This window comes from Oreochromis aureus, linkage group 13 (assembly GCF_013358895.1).
Source record: "Oreochromis aureus strain Israel breed Guangdong linkage group 13, ZZ_aureus, whole genome shotgun sequence".
NCBI classification, from domain to species: Eukaryota; Metazoa; Chordata; class Actinopteri; order Cichliformes; family Cichlidae; genus Oreochromis; species Oreochromis aureus.
Genome location: NC_052954.1, coordinates 18,432,557 through 18,453,234, shown reverse-complemented (window position 1 = coordinate 18,453,234; position 20,678 = coordinate 18,432,557). Strand labels below are relative to the sequence as shown.

General features: G+C 42.3%; 1 protein-coding gene across 1 annotated transcript; it reads right to left on the bottom strand.

The window, feature by feature from the left end:
- On the bottom strand, window positions 1–20,050 carry efemp1 (EGF containing fibulin extracellular matrix protein 1). The gene is made up of 11 exons (XM_031735187.2): window positions 19,842–20,050; window positions 19,138–19,241; window positions 18,945–18,990; window positions 18,482–18,730; window positions 6,424–6,546; window positions 6,216–6,335; window positions 4,868–4,987; window positions 4,616–4,735; window positions 3,711–3,837; window positions 3,427–3,619; window positions 1–1,891 (listed from the first exon to the last, which is right to left on the bottom strand). The coding sequence occupies exons 2-11, from the start codon at window positions 19,216–19,218 to the stop codon at window positions 1,730–1,732; spliced, it is 1,341 nt and encodes a 446-aa protein (XP_031591047.2). The 5' UTR covers window positions 19,219–19,241; window positions 19,842–20,050; the 3' UTR covers window positions 1–1,729.
- Window positions 20,051–20,678: the final 628 nt, after the last annotated feature.

The window sequence follows — 20,678 nt, the reverse complement described above, 5'->3', positions numbered from 1 at the left end:
CCAATTTATACATCATATTTTATTCAACAATATAACTTTTAAACTCCAGAGTACAATCAATATAAGGTACATATGACAAAATATATATTTAAATAGAAAAGAAAAAAACATTAAGGCATCTCATGGAAGAAAGTTAAAGTTTTTCTTGTTTTTTTTTGACAGCATAAATGATAAGATTAGTGTTACATTTTCATGTTTATACCTCTAAGGCACTACGGTATGATCACTGCTGAAACCACATTAAAGGGTTTTAGGAAAAGCTGGATAACTTTCTACACCTACAGAGTGGTGACAACATGGTGATTGTCCATGTGGTTTTCAGTGCTGTATATCAACAGTTTATAGTGTTTCAGCAATAAGCCAGAGTGGACACGTGGAATCATAAAAGGCAAAGCAGGTAGTGAAAGATTTCTCATTCTGCCAAAAGTCTGGTGGCATTGTATTAACACTTTAATAATCCCCCTGTGTCGCACATGAACCAGCTACAGGGCAAAACACTGTAATTATCTTTATCACGCAAGCCAGCCTGGTGCCAGCCTGACTTCTTTGACTGGGACTGACATTAGAAAGTCCAGCTGTTCCTCTGGAGGATCACTGTGGCACCAACGAGTGGTCAATTCGCCAAGGTGTATTATGAAAACTGTCATTTCCTGTACGTGTTCTCGAGTTCAAAAACCTCTGTTATTGCCTCTGTGACCGAAAGCTGTTAGGATGGTATCACAGAAACGCATAAACAGCTCGACCACATCCACCAAACCCGGGGGCAGAGAACAAGCTCTTTCTCACTCTTTCCCTTTCTATCCCCTCTGCGTTTCACACTTACATTTGCTTGCATGCATAAACAAAGGCAATCGCACACACAAACATACACACACACACACACTCACACCCTCTCACACGTCAGCACACTGATTTGTTACCTAGGTATGTACATGACTTAACTCCTGGGAGTAAATTGTACGAGTAGGCCTGCTGTAACATAAAGTTAAGTATTCTCTCAACTTACAGGCTAATTCCCTCCCTTTACACTTTTGAACTGTTCCTGGACTCCTCTGGAAATTATTACTCATGAGGCAAACTATACAGAAACTTGCACAAATAGCGGGGCGCAGCAGTACTAACCCCTAACAATTAACAGAACAGAGGATGTGATTTACAAGGTCAAAAGCTGCTCATACTGGATACGTGTACATGTACATTTCTATAGATTTTTCTCTCTTACTTACAAATGAGGCACACACAGGTTATTGTAAGCAATTCTCATTTGAATAAAGGGATATATGAAGGTGCAGCTCCATCAAAAACCCATCAGGTTTAGGTTGTGTGTCCTATAGGCCTCGTTTCCTTAGTGCCACTGCTCTGTTCCTGATTTCTCAGGAAGGTGAGACAATCACGATATGGGGAAGACACTGCATTTATTCTTCAAGCACTCCAAAACTATGTCAAAATGATTAATCTTTCAAAATACTAAAGAAAAAGTACTACGTTTTAAGATTGGTGCTTTCTTAATCAACACCTTGATAGAAAAAGATGCCCAGTGGTCACGTTATAGCAGAAGGTGGTCTGACTTGAGCAACTGGAACTGCTGTGCTGCTGTTTGAGACTGAGGCAGCCTATATTATATACTGAATGTATATGAAAATGTAAAGTATGTTATGCTGATACAGGCATCTGCTGTGTTACATTGCCATGTTTACAGACTTGTGTGCGCTGTTGGGAACTGAGCCGCTCAGAAGGCGTAGGGCCCTACGATGATGGTGAGCCGCAGCAGTGAGCTGGAGCGGTAGTTCATGGTCAGATGGTGAGTGATCATCTCCAGGTCCACGACGTACTCTCTGGGGCCCGTCAACGGCTTGGTAAGCACCAGCATGGCACTCACATTGGTGGAACGCTGCAGAAAGTACAATCAATCTGTGTGTTAGCATGTAGTGCAGATTTTATCTTTTTTTGACACAGTTTTACATTAGTAATATAGACTCACCAGTCACTTTATTACGTACACCTGCTTAACTGCTTGTTAGTGCAACTATCTAATCAGCCAATCACATGGCAGAAACACAATGCATGTAGGCACATAGCCTAGCCGGACCATTTCTGGCTGAGAGGAAGGCAACAGTAACTCAAATAACTACTTATAGCAGAAGAGTATCTCTGAGTGCACAACATGTCGAACCTTGAAGAAAGTCGGCTTTTTAACTTTTTTAAGATCACACTGAGTGCCTCTCCTATCAGCTGAGAACAGGAAATTGAAGCTACAGTTTTCACAGACTCGCTAAAAGTAGAAAAAAGAAGACAGGAATATTGCCTTGTATAACGGGTCCTGATTTCTACTGCAACCTTTAGATCAGGGGTAGGGAACTCCAGGCCTCAAGAGCCGGTGTCCTGCAGGTTTTAGATTTGTCCTTGATCCAACACAGCTGATTTAAATGGCTAAATTACCTGCTCAACATGTCTTGAAGTTCTCCAGAGGCCTGGTAATGAACTAATCATTTGATTTAGGTGTGTTGACCCAGGGTGATATCTAAAACCTGCAGGACACCGGCTTTCAAGGCCTGGAGTTCCCTACCTCTGCTTTAGATGGTAGGGCCAGAATTTGGTGTTAACAACATGAATGCAATGATCCATCATGCCCTGTGCCAGTTGGTGGTGTATTGGTGTGAGGATTATTTTCTTGGCACAAACTAATAAAGTTGCCAGTGAGTGTACAGTAGGTTCTACAGACTAAAACAAACCACCATATGTCTTCTAATACTGACTACTTATCTAAATGAATTACAGAAGGTAACCGGGTATAGGAATATAAAAAATGCTGTTAATACTTCAAAGCACAGTGATAGATATCAGCAAACAAACAGTTTTAAGTACTTTGCTTAACTTAAATCAAAAATGCTATCCTCTGACTACAGGCACATCAAACTAACTACCCACTGCACCCATGGTGTCACAGTTAATAAAGCACAATATGAACAACTGGTAACAAAACATATGGCATGCTCGGCGTGCCCTCTCAATATGCTACTATAAATTTCTAATAGGTCTTTTTTATTGTGAAATACTTGCAGGTATATGCAACACAGCGAGACAATTTTTTGGTAGTATTTAAGACATGTTGACCTCGACCCCGGACCACTATGAGAACTCTGGCTTTTAATTAGACATATAGAGGCTGACTTTGTTAGTTGTTGATTAAATATCTTGACATCTACCACATAGACAGACTGCCATTTAACTTTTTGAGGGGGTACCTGAAAAATGGAGCTAATTTCTACCGGCTTTAGTTACTATGATGACTGATGGTTACAATCAATGTGAAAACTGCTAAGCATCAGGAAGGCTGTAGGTTCTCCAGTTTGTCCCCTTTGCCAATAGGCATCATGACAATTATTTTACCCAGTTTTTGTTTTGTTTTTTTCCCCATCAACATACCCGAAGGAAAAATTCCCCTCCATCATTCCCAGATTTAATCCTGAAAGTGTTGTGTGTGTTGGCATATATGCTTGTGGCTTGAATTTGGAATATTTCCGCTGGCACAGTCCGCTCTGCCTGGATGCTCATGTATTTGTAGACAATTGATGGTGGGAGACCCTGGCAATCAGTCTGAGCCCGGCAGATACAGCGACTGCAAGCAGACACACAAAAATTAAGACCAACGGTTTGAAACTTCTTGTGCAAATGAGAAACAATCAAAAGAGCCTGTGACGTTTACTGACTTTTCAGCTGTTTGGGTGTAAGGTGGCTCGCAGGGGTTTCTGGGGTAGCAGCGGAAGCCTCCATAATAGTTCCAGCACACTTCATCATCTTGGCAGTTATGAGTTCCCGTCTCGCACTCATTTATGTCTGGTGATGATTGGAAGAGAGACAGAGAGAAAAGTAAGTGAAAAGTCAAACAGTTGGATAACAATTCAAAGCTTTTTGAAACAGAACTGTGAAAGCACAGTCAAAGTTCAGGTTATGTACAAGAGGTTTGGGTTTTTCTTTTGCTGCAGCAGCATTTGTTTTGGCAGTGGAGACACAGAAGAAGGAACCCGCAGATCCGTAAGGGAGGGAAGCCCCTTGTGCAACCCCACAGAGCTCTAACTAAAGCTCTTTCCGTTCAGTACCATGAAAATAGAGCCATCAAGTGTGCCCCAAACCGCAGGGCTATTTCTGGCACAGCAACCTGGATTCATCACCAAAACGTCCCTCTGACACAACAGGCTGGATTCATGGCTCCATCTATAAAGCTTGCACCTGACTGAGGGGGGAAAGGAAAAAATAACAGCTCTCCCTTTGAGAACATGCCGGACCTTCAAATAAATCCACTTCAAGAAACCAACATCATGCATATAAATTCACAGAGGTGGCTTAGCAAGGCAACACCAAGTTTGTGTGTTTGCTTTGCCTAACTTCGGCATTCTTTCCATGACAGTACTGGTGGCTTTAAGGTCTGCTTTAGAGGTTAAACAGATGATGACAGGAAGAATAACCAGCAGTTATCCTCAAAGAGTTTATGCAGAGGAAGTTTGTTGTGTTGGAAAACAGAGACCGGGGTATGAGATAGATAATAAACGAATGAACGCAAAAAGTAAATAAAAAACTGATTTATGGGAGAAAGGAAAGGGGGGGACTGCCATACCTTGACACAACCGGTTTGCCTGGAGTTGATATCCTTGTGGACACTCACAAGAGTAACTTCCTGGATTGTTAACACACTGGTACTGACACATGTAGCTGGACAAACCGCACTCATCGATATCTGCGCAGAAAACGTGCACACACAAAAACAGACAATGAGTACAGCAAGTCAGTGTGAGTTAACAACCGGGAACGTGTTTGCATGTGGACGGTTACATTTATGCCAATGCATGTAGTGTGCATGTGTGTCCACCTTGACAGGAGACCGTGTCTTGAGCCAGCTCGTAGCCTTGGTCACACTGGCAAAGGAAGGAGCCAATCAGGTTGTAGCAGTGGTGATGACAGGGGCTTTCTGCATCACATTCATTCACATCTAAAACAAAAAAAGGGGTTTTACAAAGAGTACAGTATATGGACACAATCTTATCTTCACCTTCTAGTTGTTACCCTCCAGCGTCCAGGTTCCTGGTTTTCCTTTTGTTTGAAAATACTGCTTTCTTCCCACCCGACCTTGTCTCAGTCTGTGAACTATCCTTCTGTGTTGACTGCATTTGGGTCCACAATCCTACACTTCATGACACTTTTTACCAAATCAAGTAATTTTCATAACCTGTCTAAAAATCTGACCATTTTTTTCTTTGCAGAGTTGGAAATTTCCCAGAAGATAGCAGATCTGAACTGTCATAAACTTTTAATCACTGAATCAGTTCAGTTCAAAAGAGGCAGAAAGACTGATACAGTCTGCACCGTTGCACACACTCAACAGAAACAGACTTACACATGTTTCAGCTTGCGTATGTGTGTTTGTTAAATCACATACACATGTTTCTGCATAGATAGGAGCTGGCAGCCAGTCACAGGTTTTCTAAATATGCTTCAGAGATAAACATCTCTCTGTGACACACTCAACAGCTTCCTTTGACTTCAGGAGATTTACAGTGTGGATTCAGGTTGCTTGATAGCACGTGCACCTTTTGTTTGGTGAGGTGACTTCCTCCAAGGGTCTGCATGTCAGACTGAGGAGTGAGACAAACCCAGTCAGTGTGAACACTGGACTTTTTAAGCTAACTCTTGAGCTAACATTCTTCTACTCACATCTACTTAGTTACTTAACTTTATTTAGGTCATTATTAGCCGTATAGTTATATTAAACATCTATTAAATTGATCAGTCTAGAAGAACCACTCATCCAGTTCCAGGTCAAGAGGGCAGCAATGCGATCTAAGCAGAGATGGTTAGATTTCCCTCTCCCTAGCCACCTCCTGTAGCTCTTCTGGGACACACACACACACCAAGGTGTTCCCAAGCCAGCTGTGAGATGTAATCTTTTCAGTGTACCCCAGGTATCTTTCTAGGATGACATCCCCAAAAACCATCACCCAGGAGACATCCAGGAAATATTCAGATGCCCAAGCCACCTCTATTGATTATTGATTGTGTGGAGGAGTAGCCATAGTTGTAAGTGCTATTAAAGGTCAGCTTGATAGCCTTTACTGTATACATTACAAAAGTACAAAGTCTTGATATTGATGCCTCTGCAAATGAGAAAACGATGCACATACACACATACACACGAACAGCATGGATTTTCAGTGGCTTACCAACACAGCTGTGGTTGTTGCTGGCCAGCTTGTAACCTGCGTTGCACTCACAGTAGTATGAGCCTGGGGTGTTCACACACCTTTGCATGCAGTAGTGGGTCGTGGCACACTCATCTCTGTCTGAGGGTACACGAGAGTCATGCAGAACGAGTTTAAGTCAGTTAATAAAGAATCAGTTAAAAAAGCATTTTATATAATAAAGACTTACCGACACAGAGGTCTCCATTCCTTTGGTAGCCTTGAGCACACTGGCACGTATAGGAGCCTCTGGTGTTGTAGCACACCTGTTCGGGATCACAACTGTGACTGCCTGTCACACATTCATCTATGTCTGCAAAAAACACACACACATGCACACACAAACTGAGACAAAGCTGCATGCATCGATTATACAAGAACATATGGAAGACAAAGCAAAGGGACGTGTCTGGACCGCATGAGCTCTGTGATGTGTAAACTGTTTTCCACAGGCAGCAAAATGTGTGACCACTGACACCATCACATTACACACATGGGCATAAACACACATGTTCACACAGAGAGCAGGCGATTACATAAAGAAGGCTTTCATCAAGCAGCTCTGGGTGAGGGGAAAAACACAGATCATATCTTTAACTAACAAGACAGTTATTTGAAGAGGGAAGTATGCATGCGTGCGTGCGTGTGTGTGTGTGTGTGTGTGTGTGAGTGTGAGTATGAAAGAGGGAGAAACACCTCTACTGATAAGTCATGTGCTGTCTACCATAACGCTTTGCTCTCTCAACAGACATCCATCAACTTAAAACAGACCCAAACACATTCACTTTCTGTTTCTCAAACCATAATTCACATGTAGTGAGATGATAAAAGTACGGCAAGCTTTAAAGGGGGTGAGGATGAATTTCAGGAGCGCAAACCCAAAAATGACAAACCCACATTTACCTCCAAGATGTCTTAAAAAAATGTTGTCATATGTACAATCTGCATGAGCTGTAATCTGAGCTTCTCTGTTTAATGTCTTGGTAGCAGCTCTGGCCGCACGTGCATGTTAATACATGTGAGTGCCTCCCTTGAAACTGTAGGCCTTCCTGGTGTTTATAAGGAGGATGAGAACGTGACCTCCCACACTGTGTGGTAAAAGGAAGATGGCAAAGTGCAGGCTGCGGTGTTCAGCTTCCACAGGCGACCTTCCAGAGTTTACTCTATGGAAGAAACAAAAGCTAAAAGCACTTTTCTGGCATAGATAAGGAGCAAAGGTATCACTGTCTGGATTTTGAGGCATAAAGAGCTGCAAAAGGAGCTCCAAGTCAGTTTCAGTTTTGGTTCTTTTGTTTTAAGGCCGATGCTCTAGTGTGACATCCACTGGTTCTGAACATCATGTATAACAATTTTAACGACTGATTAAGCCTCCAAAACATGAGACACCAGTGAGACGATTCTATGTTTAATGCTGATTCTACAAACACATTTCCAACTTTGGTTAGTTCAGAGCCAGATCTGCTTAAAAAAAGGCTTTTCTCATGGTAACCTCCCAACATATACACACACACATACGCACACAAACTATTAATATGCCAATGGTGTATACTCTCATCTCTGAGGCCCACCAGCAGGCCTCTTGGGTGGTCTGATGCAACCCATCATATGCAGACAGCCACTGGGAATCGGTTTAACAGCATGACAGACAGTTATCCTCAATACCACACACAAGGGAAAAGAAGAGGGTACTATTACTCCATCGCTGTTTGGCACGTGTATAACTTAACAGTAGTCACAAGAGCCTGGAAGGTGTAAAGCTATATGAAAAACCTATAGTTGCACTGTGTCCTCTAGAAGACATGACATTACTAATCTCCCTGCAGCCTTTAGATGAAATCAAATACAACTGAAAAATAGAATAAATGATCAGTCGACACATTCAAATCAGTGCAGGACAGTTAAATGTTCTGTTGAACAAATAATTCAACTCATATTTCCCTTGAAATGTTTCATGTGATAGACCTGAAGAGGCTCATGCCCTTCCCTGAGTGCCTCAAATGCCTTATATTCCAGCCCCACAGCTTCCTCAACGAATGGGACTGATGCCGGTGAGAAATTGGCTTGATTTGCTGCACAAGAGCCCATGAAAGAAAAGCCAGACAGAAGGTAAGTTGTCTTCACTCCCTAAAGCAAAGAAAGGGAAGAGGGCTGAAAGGTTCTCAGCTCTATGGGGGCACAGTGATAGGATGAACTCAGTACATTAGGGACAAAAGCAGGGCTTATCTAAAGGTGCACCTTAGAGACAACAGGTGCAAACTGCATAAAGTGTGGAATGCACACATAAGGATTGTTGCTCATTGACCCACTTAGTAGAGGACAAAGATGAAAGCAGTGCTGCTCTGGAAAATCTGTGTTCTGATGTGGCTTGAAAGACATCTAGGAAAAGACATCCGAAAACAGCACCAAATGTCAGCAAGAAAGCAAATGCCGGGATACTGTCCCAATATCCCAACTCAAAGGCTCAATGACACTGCTGTCATTATATTCCAATGCCTCTGTCACTGTTAGTGCAGCATCCAGGTTTAGCCTGTTAAAGAAATCTAACTTAACCGATTATGGACAGCAGATTTCACACATGCAATGTATGTAAACACCCCCCAATTTGATCTTTGTGGTAATACCAATACCAATGGTATTACCACAAAGATCCAAAGGTCATGGGTATAAATACTGGGAACAATATATAGCCTAAACCTGGCGGCCAGCTGGGTTTTGCATGAGACTCCGGCTTCCTCCTAAAGTCTAAAACCATGAGGGTGAATGGTTGTCTGGTGACCTCCCTAAGGTGTACACTGCCTTTTGCTCAATGGCAGCTGGGATAGGCTCCAAGAAAATGGATGGATGGAGTAAAAAACAATCACCCTGCTATACTGTTTAAACCTGTGCTAAGTAGCGGGTAGTGGGCTGACTACGAGCCTTGACAGGTAAATATGCAAAGTAGCAACGCTGTGCGAGAAAAATTAGGTTGAAGTGGCTGTCAGAGAAATAATGGAAATGTAATCTTGCATATGTACAGCACGAAGAAAACGTCTAAACGAATGTCAACAATTACTTAGACAGAAGACAGCAGTCAGAAGCCAGGATCAAGTCCCTGTGACTCATAACCACACCTACTTACTGGAGGTATTTGGTGATTCATTTAGACTGGAAATGCCTTGCCTTCTGGCTATATAATAGATTCAGACAATACAAGTCTGAAAAAGCAGTCTTGTGTGTTCATGCTATCCTACCGCCAGACATCAACAAATCCGTGATATCAGTGAAATGCTCTACGCGTCAATATGGCAACTTGCCACCTCACCACACAGTCAGATTCACTCAAGGTGCAAAAGCATAGCTGTGTTTGCTTGGAACTAAACACAAACTGGCAATGCCATTATTTTTACAGTCATCTGAACATTAATAAATAGTAATAACAAATCAGTTCACAGTTTAACCTCCTTCTGATTGGTCCACACTGCATCCCCAGAGCCAAAGGTTTAATATTCAGGCCTGAAACATGCAGTTCCTCAATTGACCACTTGAAGCTGGCTCAAAAATGAGTTAATCCCCTACAGACTGCCGTATTAAAATACTCTACTTTGAGTAGAGAAACCTGCAAGCTGGAACTGAAACCTCTCCAAGGGGATGCCTACTGGATATTTCAGTATATCGTTTGCAAACAGTGTATCCACAATGATTAAATAAGGAAATGTTGTTCTGTATTTTATAATTATTATATGGTGTGCACGGACATGTCTGTAGTTCTTTGCTGGGGATCCTAGGACTTCCATATAATTTCTGGACACACATAGTTCCATGCAATTTTTCACCTGTTAATGGGTTTTCAAATGTATACTTTGGTCATCACTGAATGTGGATGAAGCACATTATCTCTTTTGTTAATGTTGTTGTATACATATATGTATCAGAAATGCCATGGACAGAAAACCACAGACTAAAACGCCCCCATTTTTTCTTACTGCCATGGCACATTAAACGTATTATATATGTATTTTGGAGTGCCTAGCTTCTTATTAATAGTTCCTTAAAGATCCTTGTTTGAGACTGTATTAGAGTTTAACATTATGAGAAATTAGGGGAACAGCCACTGTGACTAACAAAGCAGTCGCTGTTCAGTATTTAATGGGAAATATATTTTATGGAAAGCCTGTTAATATCGGCATTGTATTTAACATCAAAGTGAATTAGGACTATACCAAGCTAACCATTGCAGCTAGCCAGTATTAGCACTACTTTCATGTTCAAATAATGTGACATTAGCGCCAAAATGTTAAACTAGAATCATAACAGCAGTTCGCAAACTGACTTCAGGGGATAAGCCAGTGCTCATGGGCAGAATGAGCACCTCTGACTGAACTTAATGTTGACTTTCTTATGACTTAATTCAGGACAAATCTGAGCCTGAGCTGCTCCACATGTGCTAGCAGCTTCAAGGCTAGATGGCCACTCCTGATAGCAGCATTTGCTCATGTTCTGCTGCCAACAGGAATTACATCAGTGGATTTGGACTCCTTTTAGTGCGACTTAGCTGGCATGAGTCCAGCAACATCTATGCCACTGTTGGTCAGAGTGGCTCTGGCTACCTAAGTCAATGAACAAGGTGTCTGGGGTGTACAGAACATATGTTTGATCTGTGTCCCAGCATTTTCCTCAGCAAGGTGTAGAGACCATGAACTTTTCTAGTAAATGGATATGACTAAGTAGTTTGAATGTGAACAGTGTAGCTCCTATGAAAATTCTGTGTGCGGAAAAGTCAGAGTCATCTTCCCTCTCCTGGAAGAGAGCTTGGAGAGGTCTAAATAAAAGCATATGTGCTGAACACAATCCAAAGGTTCATTCACAGGAATATCTTGCGGTAACTGCTACTTTGTCACTAAACCTTTAAGGAGCTGCCAATACAAAGTTCCCCAAAACTTTGTGTAAGCATGTGCGTGTGGGTGTGTTTGGGGGGGTGGAGTGGGAGTTTATCCCACATTGGCTGGCTCCTAGGTCCCATAAAGTCTCCACAGTTTGCCATGCTGCACACTCGACAGGAAAACTGCAACAAGCCATCAAATGTGATGATGTGTTGCGTGTGGGGAGAAGTGACTGTTCCCCGAGGTCAGATTTTTGTCAACGTTTATTCAACATAGCTTGCAAGTTTCTTCCAAGAGCGATCCTGCTGTAACATCACAGGGAAAGATAAGGCTGTCCAGCAGGAGAGTGGAAGATGTGGAAGGAAAGAATGAAGAAAAAGGGTGGAGGTTTTTTTTTTTAAACAAAAACGGTCTTTTTTTAAGATTTGAAGTTAGATTTATGGCCGTGTGTGCATATGTGATGTCAGAGTTAAAACCTCCTTGCTTTTCAAGGAGATTAATTCTAAATGCCTTGTGGGAGCTGGGGGAGTAACGGGAATGGCGGCAGCTCAAAGAATGTGAGTGTGTGTATGTGTGTGTTTATGGATGAGTGGGTGTGTGTGCATCGGAGGTCCTGTTTGAGGTGCTCATTAAATGGCCTTTTTTAGAGCTGCTCATGTTTTATGGAATGGAGCGATGCACTCTAAAAAGGTGTATATATGAGTTTTAGGGGGGGGGGAATTTAATATATATCCAAAATAGGGACTAAAAATTATTTGGCTTGAATTCAGAACAATGTGTGGCGTGCTCCAGATTTATACGGACATGATAGGGCTTGTTGTAATTATCACTTGAGAGCGTTTAATCTTGTTTTCACTGAACCACTGCAATGGAAAGCAGGAGCTGATCCAAAAAACAAAACAGTTGGAGCCATCCTGCTGTTGGACAGCATCTCTGTTTCCCTCTGATTATTGGATAATTCAATCTTTGGGAAAGCAGGGGGCAAGACGCGCGATGTTAATAGCCCATAAAATTTCACAACGTCAAATTTATCAGCATGTCATACACCATCCATTGTAATATCATCTCTCGCTGCACTGCACGTTGTTTCATTTGTGTATAGTTCTCTCTGCAATGCAGTGTGAAATGCAGCTATCGCTGGCTTGAATGCAACCCCAGGACGAATGGGAGTGGTGGTGTTCCCCTTTCAAAGCAAGTCCAAACACAAAGCAGATAAGAAATCAAAGAATTCAAGACACTAAAATCATATATTCCGTGTATTTTCATCCGTATTAGGGCATGAAATATTTCTATGCTCTTGCTGATAGCACCACTCCCAAGATTCCCCTCTCATCGCTCTCATTGTTCAGGAGAAACGGGAGTTTTAGTCATGCTGACACTCACTAACTGATTTGTGAGTTTGTTCCACACGTTTGTAAAGGTCGGGCACGCTCTTGACGTTCTTGAAAATCCGTCCAGTGTGCCAGCCGCATTCCCTACTGATAATAATCCTTCCTGTTACTCTGAAAATGTCTAGAAAAACAACCAAAAAAAAGAAGTGCTGAGCAATTCTGCTGCTTTTCAGCGTGAAGAAGATCAGTCACTCTGCTCGCCTGACATGCCAGGAGCTGGGCTGCAGTCATTTACAGCCCTTAAAGGTAATTTCCGACACTGAAGGAGTGAAGCTGCAAACACGGAAAAAAACATGTTCAAAATAACAGCGGGATCATTCGAAGAAAAGCAGAAAAAGTGTGTTAAACATGGCTCGCGATTGCATGTGAGTGTCAACCAGCTGAGAGCGAAGAAGTGATTTATAGCAGCCCTGTGTCCCTTTCCATCATGAGGTAAACGGAAAGATCAACACATGTAAGCACATCAGAGGAGGAAGCAGCTGGCCGCTGGACAGGCACCGACCTCAGGGAGAATAATAACAACAACATTAAGCGCTTGCACCGAGGAGGCACGGCAAAGCTGCTTCCCCCTTTTCTCCTCTCTGCCATTGTTGATGTGATGGCAGCAAGGAGCCAGTAGCAAACCATAAGCAATAACAGCATACTGTACAGCAACACGGCTGAGGCCAAAAACAGGGCTGCCTGCATGATGGTTTGATTATATTCACAGAGGCTGAAAGACACTCTCTGGCAGCGTAAGGAAGCTGATGAAATACTGTCACCATGGTATACCCATTAAAAGATAGAAAGGCTGGAAATCATTCTGCAAAGTGTATTTTTAGATTCCTCATGTTTATTTTTCGTGGAGAAAGGGGGGGTCAAAACTAAGGCTGTAGCTGTTTAAATCGTTTCTATGGTCGAGAAATAGAAACAGTGTTAAAGGAGCTTTGTGTCATTTAACCGAGGCTGAGAAGTTGCAACATCAGCAGGCCTCCTGGCACTATTTACTAATGGAAAGTGAGTTTTAACTGTCAGAAATCTAGCATCTCTGAATCACTACTGCTGACTCTGAAACATAACTTGTGAAAGTTTTGTGCAGATGACATAAATTACCTGGCTTACACATAGTGTGGCCATGGAAGATCTCTCTGGTGGTCACAGTATTGCATGGTTTCAAAACTGCCTTTGCCATTTCTGTTCTGACATTACTTCTTACTTAATAGCCAGGTGCTGATTCGCTGAGCTTATATCCAATGTAGAGCAGTAACATGAGCTGGAGGACTGATCTCATCTCTAGGGAACAACTTGACTTCAGTTGTCTTTCAACTTCCAGAAGAAGTCATATTTTCCCTCCTCTATGCAGCACTAAGCAAGCAGATAAAGAATAAAACCGAAAGTCATGTCCTTAAAAAAGGGAGGGGGGGTCGAATAAAGACCTGACACAGGTCTGGGAAATGTATACTGTGTGGAAGGATTAACAATGAGAAAAGGCCGAGGCATGCCAAATTACACAAAAACCTAATTGAAAATCACTGACAACAGGTCTTATGATGAATACAAATCTGAATTTTTTGGTTAAAATCATCATCGGTATGTGTGCTGGAAGTCAGGAGAGTGATAACAACAGTGAATGTCTACAGCCATCTGTTAAACAGGGTGGAGGCTCTGTCATGGTTTGGGGTTGGATTTTACCTGATGGTGTTGAGATTCTTGTACTATTATTCTTGTACTACTATTCCATCGTTTAATACCATCTGAAAAACATCTGACTGGCAGCAGCTTTTTTTTCAGAATGACAATGATTCCAGATACACTGGCAATGCAGTATAAATATACCTAGATAGAAAATCACACAGTGGAACACAACCAGTCATGGATTGGCCTCCCCAGAACATTATTAAAGGAGTGTCAGATTATCTTGGCAGAGATCAGAACAAAAAGCACCTATTTCCTATTTTTAAGGAAAATACTAAAAATTAGGGTTGGCACGAGACCTTTGCAGAGTAATATACAAATAATCATAAAGCTAATATGAAGTGAATAAAGTATTCAATGGCTCAACACTAAATAATCCATTTAGAGCCTGACTCTGTAATTCTGTAAGGCTGTACATGCAGGCTGAAACACTTGCAACTGTAACAGAAATGCCAAAGTTATTACAGCTCATCCTGACAGGAAGTTGGAGCAAAACGTCTGTACCAAATTTCATGGTAATTCACCCATCTAATCTATCGCAACAACAAACTATTTTTGACCCAGAAAGCATGTGCAGTTCAAGAGCCCAAAGGTGCAGCTGCAGTGTAACAGGTGCAAAAGAGCCGGGCAGTAAAATCACAGGGCGCTAGGACAGCAGCATCGTGCAGACGAGTGCAAATCACGAGTCTGGGAACAGGTGGAAGGTATGAGCTTTGCTGGTAATAGATAGGTTCAACGGGGACAAAGGTGTGCTTCAGGTGTCTTACTGCCTGAGTAAACAAAAGCAGGTATGTTTTCATTAAACAAATCCTTTGTGTTTGATCCAGCGTCCTCCTGCTGAGCAGCAAAATTGCTGCATAATGTTTTAATCTAACATCTGGCGTATACTGTATCCGTTTGATTTTAGAGTTGAAGGCTTCATTCTCTGTGAAAAAAAATACAAAAACAAAACAAAAACAAAACGTTTTCCAAATTTCTGTCGCTTATTTTTGGAGGGGAAACAAACACTAACAAGATAACATCTAAAGGAATTTCCTGAGAAGGAAAAAAAAGAAGAAAAGCATTACAGCAATCTGTGTATCTTCACATCTTTTTACATTGTCCGTGGCATGGCAAAGGCTCATGGCTTGGGCTTGTATCATCAAGTGCAAATGCGAGGATGAGCCAACAATAAGTGGAACTGTAGGAATTAACTGTAAAGGTCAAATAGTGAAGCCTGTTGGCAGCATCACGCTGTGCTTTGCAACCACTGGGCTCTCTTTCTTCGCTCCGCTCCCTGCATTCCTGCTCCTCGCAGATCGATCCGATGCTTATCTGTCAAGGTGGTGAGTAATTCCTACCATCACAAAATATGGGAGCAAACGGAAAAAACAACCACGGCTAACATTCCAGAGATATTCCTCCCAAGTGCATTGCATCTGTGTGGAAAAATGTTATTGCATGCGCTTGGCCTTGTTCGGAAAAGTACACAAGTTCTCTGTCATGCCGGGCTTAACGGCCTTAATAGAACATATTTAGGAAAAATTTCCAGCCTCTGCAGGTGAAGAGCGTACAGGCAAAGCTGAAATTAGTCAGGCATGTAGGTGGTAATGTGGCCTACATGACCTCAAGAAACCAGACAGGTAAACAGGAGTGGCATGTTGCTTCATACTGCAGCTCATGAGTATCTAATTTAGAGATGAAAAATAAATAGGCTCCAGCCAAAGTATGTAAACTTAAGACCTGCAAGGAGAATAACACAACCCGCAAAGGCATAAGGTATAATTATCTGTCAAACATTATACTGAAGATGCAGTTAAGCTGAGATTTCTAAACTGTGAGGGTGTATTGTCATACAGTACACTTAAAGAATCTAGAAACAAGAGCTTCACACTTTTCTCCTGATTTATGACCGATTCAGCTGTCATTTGTCCGAGGAAGTGATCTCACTTGGAGGCATCACCTGGCGGGGTACACAAGTGAATGTATGTTGTATGTTTTTTGGAGGGTGGGAGGAGGTCGTGGAAACGTGAGGAATCATTAAGCTGTCATACATATAGTCAAGGTTCACAGCTTCTCTGCTTGGCTGGAGAAAGGTGCCAAGTTCCCCTACACTGTGTCACTACAACAACAACAACACACGGTTAAGCCTCTGTTCTCACTCGGGACCAAAGGGCTTTATAGCCCCCCTTTTGCAAACATTTTTCCACACAGGGATGACTGCTCAAGCTGCAAATCAAACAAGAACACGAGGCTGAAGAGTGTTATATATTCTGTGGTTTGTTTTGCTTTTAATCAGCATAAAGAATAACGCACTTAAGAGAAGCTTTTTTTCTGTTTAATTTGCGCTGTGGAAAATTGGCTTCATTTTTTGCAGCGCTGGTAGCTGACCTCTCTGCTATTCGCCACACACTCAGCAGTAAGTCACTGAAACAGCAAGCAGCTGCACAACCCATGACGCTGGTGCAACCTGGCTTGGTCAGTGCTCCGGCACTTCTGTGGTTATTTAGTCAGTGTCCGCCTTTCATCGTCCCCTTTGCCCTACCTGACTCTGCACTCCAGGTTTCCTCCGCAGAGTGGTGAGTTTGCAGGGAAGGAGCCTGATGTAAGCGCTATTTGATACACTGAGGTTTCCCCCCATTGAAAGCTAATGGGAATTCCTTTGGTAGCAAGATACGTACGTAGCTGTTCAGAAAGGCCACTGCGGTGCAAAAAAGAAAAGATAATTCTGTGTCCAAGAACAATTGGCTCATTGTAGCTCTGTTAACTGTAATGACAGAGAAACTGGAGACTGATGTAAACATGGATTATATCATTCGAGCAGTGAAAATATACGCCCACATAACAGCATGAGACGCCTTCCAGTTAAAACTGCAGTCATTTCAAAGCAATAACACTGACAGCAACAGCCTATCATTGTTTAGCCCATGCACTGAAACAGCTCACCAGTGAATAGGTATTATACCCATGCCAGCTCGCTTATGTGGTTACTTTAACTGATATGCTGCCATGTTTTACACTCTAATAAACCCTAATTGGGTTCCAATTCAGAGAAACACATAAAGCACCTCACACATATCTTTGCCCCAGGTGTAAAATCAAATTTGTTACTTTCACTGGAGCGCTGCGACCGCAAACCTCACCAGACAACCACACACCACATGGTGAGAGGAGTTTTTAACCACTGAACACATGTACTGTACTTTACTGCACTTTGTTTTTGCATTAGATTTATAAAGGTGCGTCTATCCCACTAAACTCTCGCACATTAAGACAGATGGTAACTAGAGGTACTGTATAGGGTTACAAATGATTTCAGATATTCTCTCTCTTCTGTGTGGCACAAAGTAACAATTAAGGGCACTATTGTGTGTGTGTGTGTGTGTGTGTGTTTGTGTGTGTGTTAGTGAGACAAAGAATGATTCTTCAAACCACTCCCTATTTGAGAAGATCAAAGAGTTTTTCTCAAACACAAGATCACACCCACACAGTCTTTGCGCAGCTACCAAAATCACAACCTAGTCAAGGCCCAGGGGATATCTACTGTAGGTGTAAGGGGTACATGTGAGCACATAGCTCGCCGCAGTTTTACAAAAGCGGCTTGATTTTCCCCCCGAAGCAGGACTTCAACACCCAAAACAAGAAGAATTTAAGGAAGAAGCTGAACTCTGGCCAAAAACATCACGCTGCGAGCAACCAAAGGGTTTTGAAAACATGACATCAGAGTGGAAAAAAAACAACAAAAAAATGAGAAGCTTGCAACACATCTGGCAGCTATGCATAGTTAAGCTGTTGATGACTGTCAGACAGATGGATGAACAGTTCACCTTTTGAGCTCTCAGCTTACTGGGGCTCTAAAGTCGTTAGCAAGTAATTATCAAATACCTGCGTAGCCCTGCCAAGTGTAAAAAGAGCATACTACTCTTTTTAAGGAGATAAAAACACTTTGAAAAACAATTCTGCCACTACACTGCAGAACACAGCAGCTAGGAAAAGGGGGGTGGCTGAAAGTGTATCTATATTTTTAGGGTGTAATCTGTCTCACAAAGGACAAAGACCTATAATATTCTGGAAGATTTAAAAACTCTTGAAGATAATGTGGCAACCATCCTTTTTAAACCTTTGGACTTTATTTCATGGTTACACCTCTAGTGCTGCTGACAGAGGCCAATTTCTCTCTTGAGGAGTATGTCAGCACCACTTCCTGAGATAACCGTGTGTTTACACCATGTGTTGCTGTAAAGCACTTTAAGAAAAAAAGGAAGCCAATTTTTCATGGTACCTCCCATAATCATATATCTGTACAGAGAGAGAGGGGGAAAAGTTTCTGGGTTGCTGATATTACCTTTGCAGAAGTTCTGCTCATCTGCAGCAAATCCTGGTGGGCACCGAATGCTTTGAGAAGGACCCCTCGGGGGCTGAGGCTGGTCTGGTGGGACAGCAGGGACAGGACTGTCCGGCAACGGCACCTGCTCACCGTCCTTACTAATATAGATGACGGCGCTCTTTGGAAGGCAGAGGTATCCACCAAAGTGGTTGATACACTGCATCCCTCCTTTGCATGCGTCGTCATACAAGGCACATTCATCAATGTCTGAAAGAAAGAAAGAAAGAAAGAAAGAAAGAAAGAAAGAAAGAAAGAAAGAAAGAAAGAAAGAAAGAAAGTAAGAAAGAAAGAAAGAAAGAAAGATATGCTATTTATGCTATTATTGTATTTGGATAAAGTACAACTTGCATTAAGTTTACATGGAAAAACGTTTAAAAAAAACCAAGAGCATAAAAAGCTACATAAATGTGTAATTTCTCACCTTTACATTGCTCTCTGACTCTGTCGTACTCATAACCCTCTGTGCACTGTGAAGGACATACAACAACGCATTGTTTAGTATCCTTTCAGGAACTCTCGAGCTGTACATCAGTAAATGAAAAGTTGAGCAGCATGCATATGTCAGGCTGTATTAAACACAGACTGACAGGTAGAAAAAAGGTACGCTCACTCACTGTAATAGAGATCGGCTCTTCAGCCTCCTGAGAGAGAACATGTGCAAAAACCGCACAAAGACACACACAGATCCCCAGCATGTCGACCAAACGTCGGAGAAGTACTGTAACGGGATGCGGAGACGTCAAGTGGATTGAGTGTGCAGGACCATTTTTGCCTGACATGCCGACGATTTTTAGTATCAATTATAACATTACTGATGGCATTGCTTAACGAGTCCCAACATTTCCCCCTGCTGACGTGTTGTTTATGTTGGCACCGCTCCAGGTAAAGCGACTTCAACCGAGTGTTTTTCTGTTGTTTCTTTCCTAAAGGATTAGTGCGTAACACGCGTAAAGATCGTGCGTAAACATGCCCCCTCTGTGCCAATCGGGGTTATGAAAATGAAGGCACGCAGACCTCGGGTTGATTAATATTTTGTACCTGCCAAATACACGTCTTTCCTCACACAAGCTGCCTAATCACACGGTAACAGTGCGTGTCTATTCTTGATTTTGCTTTGTTCATCACAGTTCAAGATCCTGACACTTGTTACTGGACAACTCCCTTAAACAAGCGAACTAGAGGAGAAACAAGTGCCACCGGAGTTTTACTCACTTGTTTCAACAGTTTAACATTTTTCACATTCGATGAATTGATTTCATTGTTGGTAAGAACGATGTGTGCAAGTGCTTCGTCATCCCGTGATGTCTTAGCTACATACCTGCAGTTACCTGCGGATATCCAAACTCTCCCGGCAAGCCGAACAAAACGTCCCGGCGTCTTTGTTGTTGCAAGTCCGACTGTGCGCGAAGCAGGGTGGCCTTTATCGTGCAAACGGTGTTGTGGATGTCAGATGCTTGGCGGAGTGCAAGCAGCGCTTAAATGATGAACATGCGGTTAGTACAGTATGACACACTGGGGGGCGGTGTACCGGGCAGGTTGACTCCGGGCTTTTCTCTCACCGGGGTGCAGTAAACCATCAGCAAGTTTCAGTGGCTCCCTCTATAGACTGATGAACAGTGAGGGAAGTGGATATTCTCAGAAAAACAGATAATACGGTATTATTATCAGCCAGTCATCTATTAAAACTCTTTTGATTGTAAATTCATTAAGAAAAATTCCTTTCACATTTTAGGTTACATGCAAAAGTTTGTGTTCATGTAATAACATATTATACACATAAGGACATCATAGCGGTATCACCCTCATTTCTTAGTTTGTTTGTTTTCTATGAGCCAATGTGGAGCTATAAGTCACTACATTTGTAGAGGCCTAAACTATTTCTATATTTTACTCTAAAAATGAGCCTCAATTACTTTGTTGGCTGTTACATGCAAACCCCTCTCATCCTGTGAGACCTCAGTGCCAGTGTTATGTACAGAATGTGTGAGCAGCAGGTGGTAAAATCAAATCTTGTGTTGAAGAACTCTGTCAGCAAGCACTACATTAGCCTCTAATACATTTCATGGTGTTTACAAGATGCCTGCGTTTTAGGAACATCTGCTGGATTGGCATGGCTGCTGGGATTTCCCATGGGGGAAGAGACAGCAAGCGATTG

Excerpts from the sequence above, each read along its gene's own strand:
- efemp1 (XM_031735187.2), bottom strand. The coding sequence starts at position 19,218 with ATGCTGGGGATCTGTGTGTGTCTTTGTGCGGTTTTTGCACATGTTCTC. Across the intron at positions 18,991-19,137 it reads AAGAGCCGATCTCTATTACA|TGCACAGAGGGTTATGAGTA; the intron begins GTGAGTGAGCGT and ends TGTCCTTCACAG. Across the intron at positions 4,736-4,867 it reads AGACACGGTCTCCTGTCAAG|ATATCGATGAGTGCGGTTTG; the intron begins GTGGACACACAT and ends TTTTCTGCGCAG.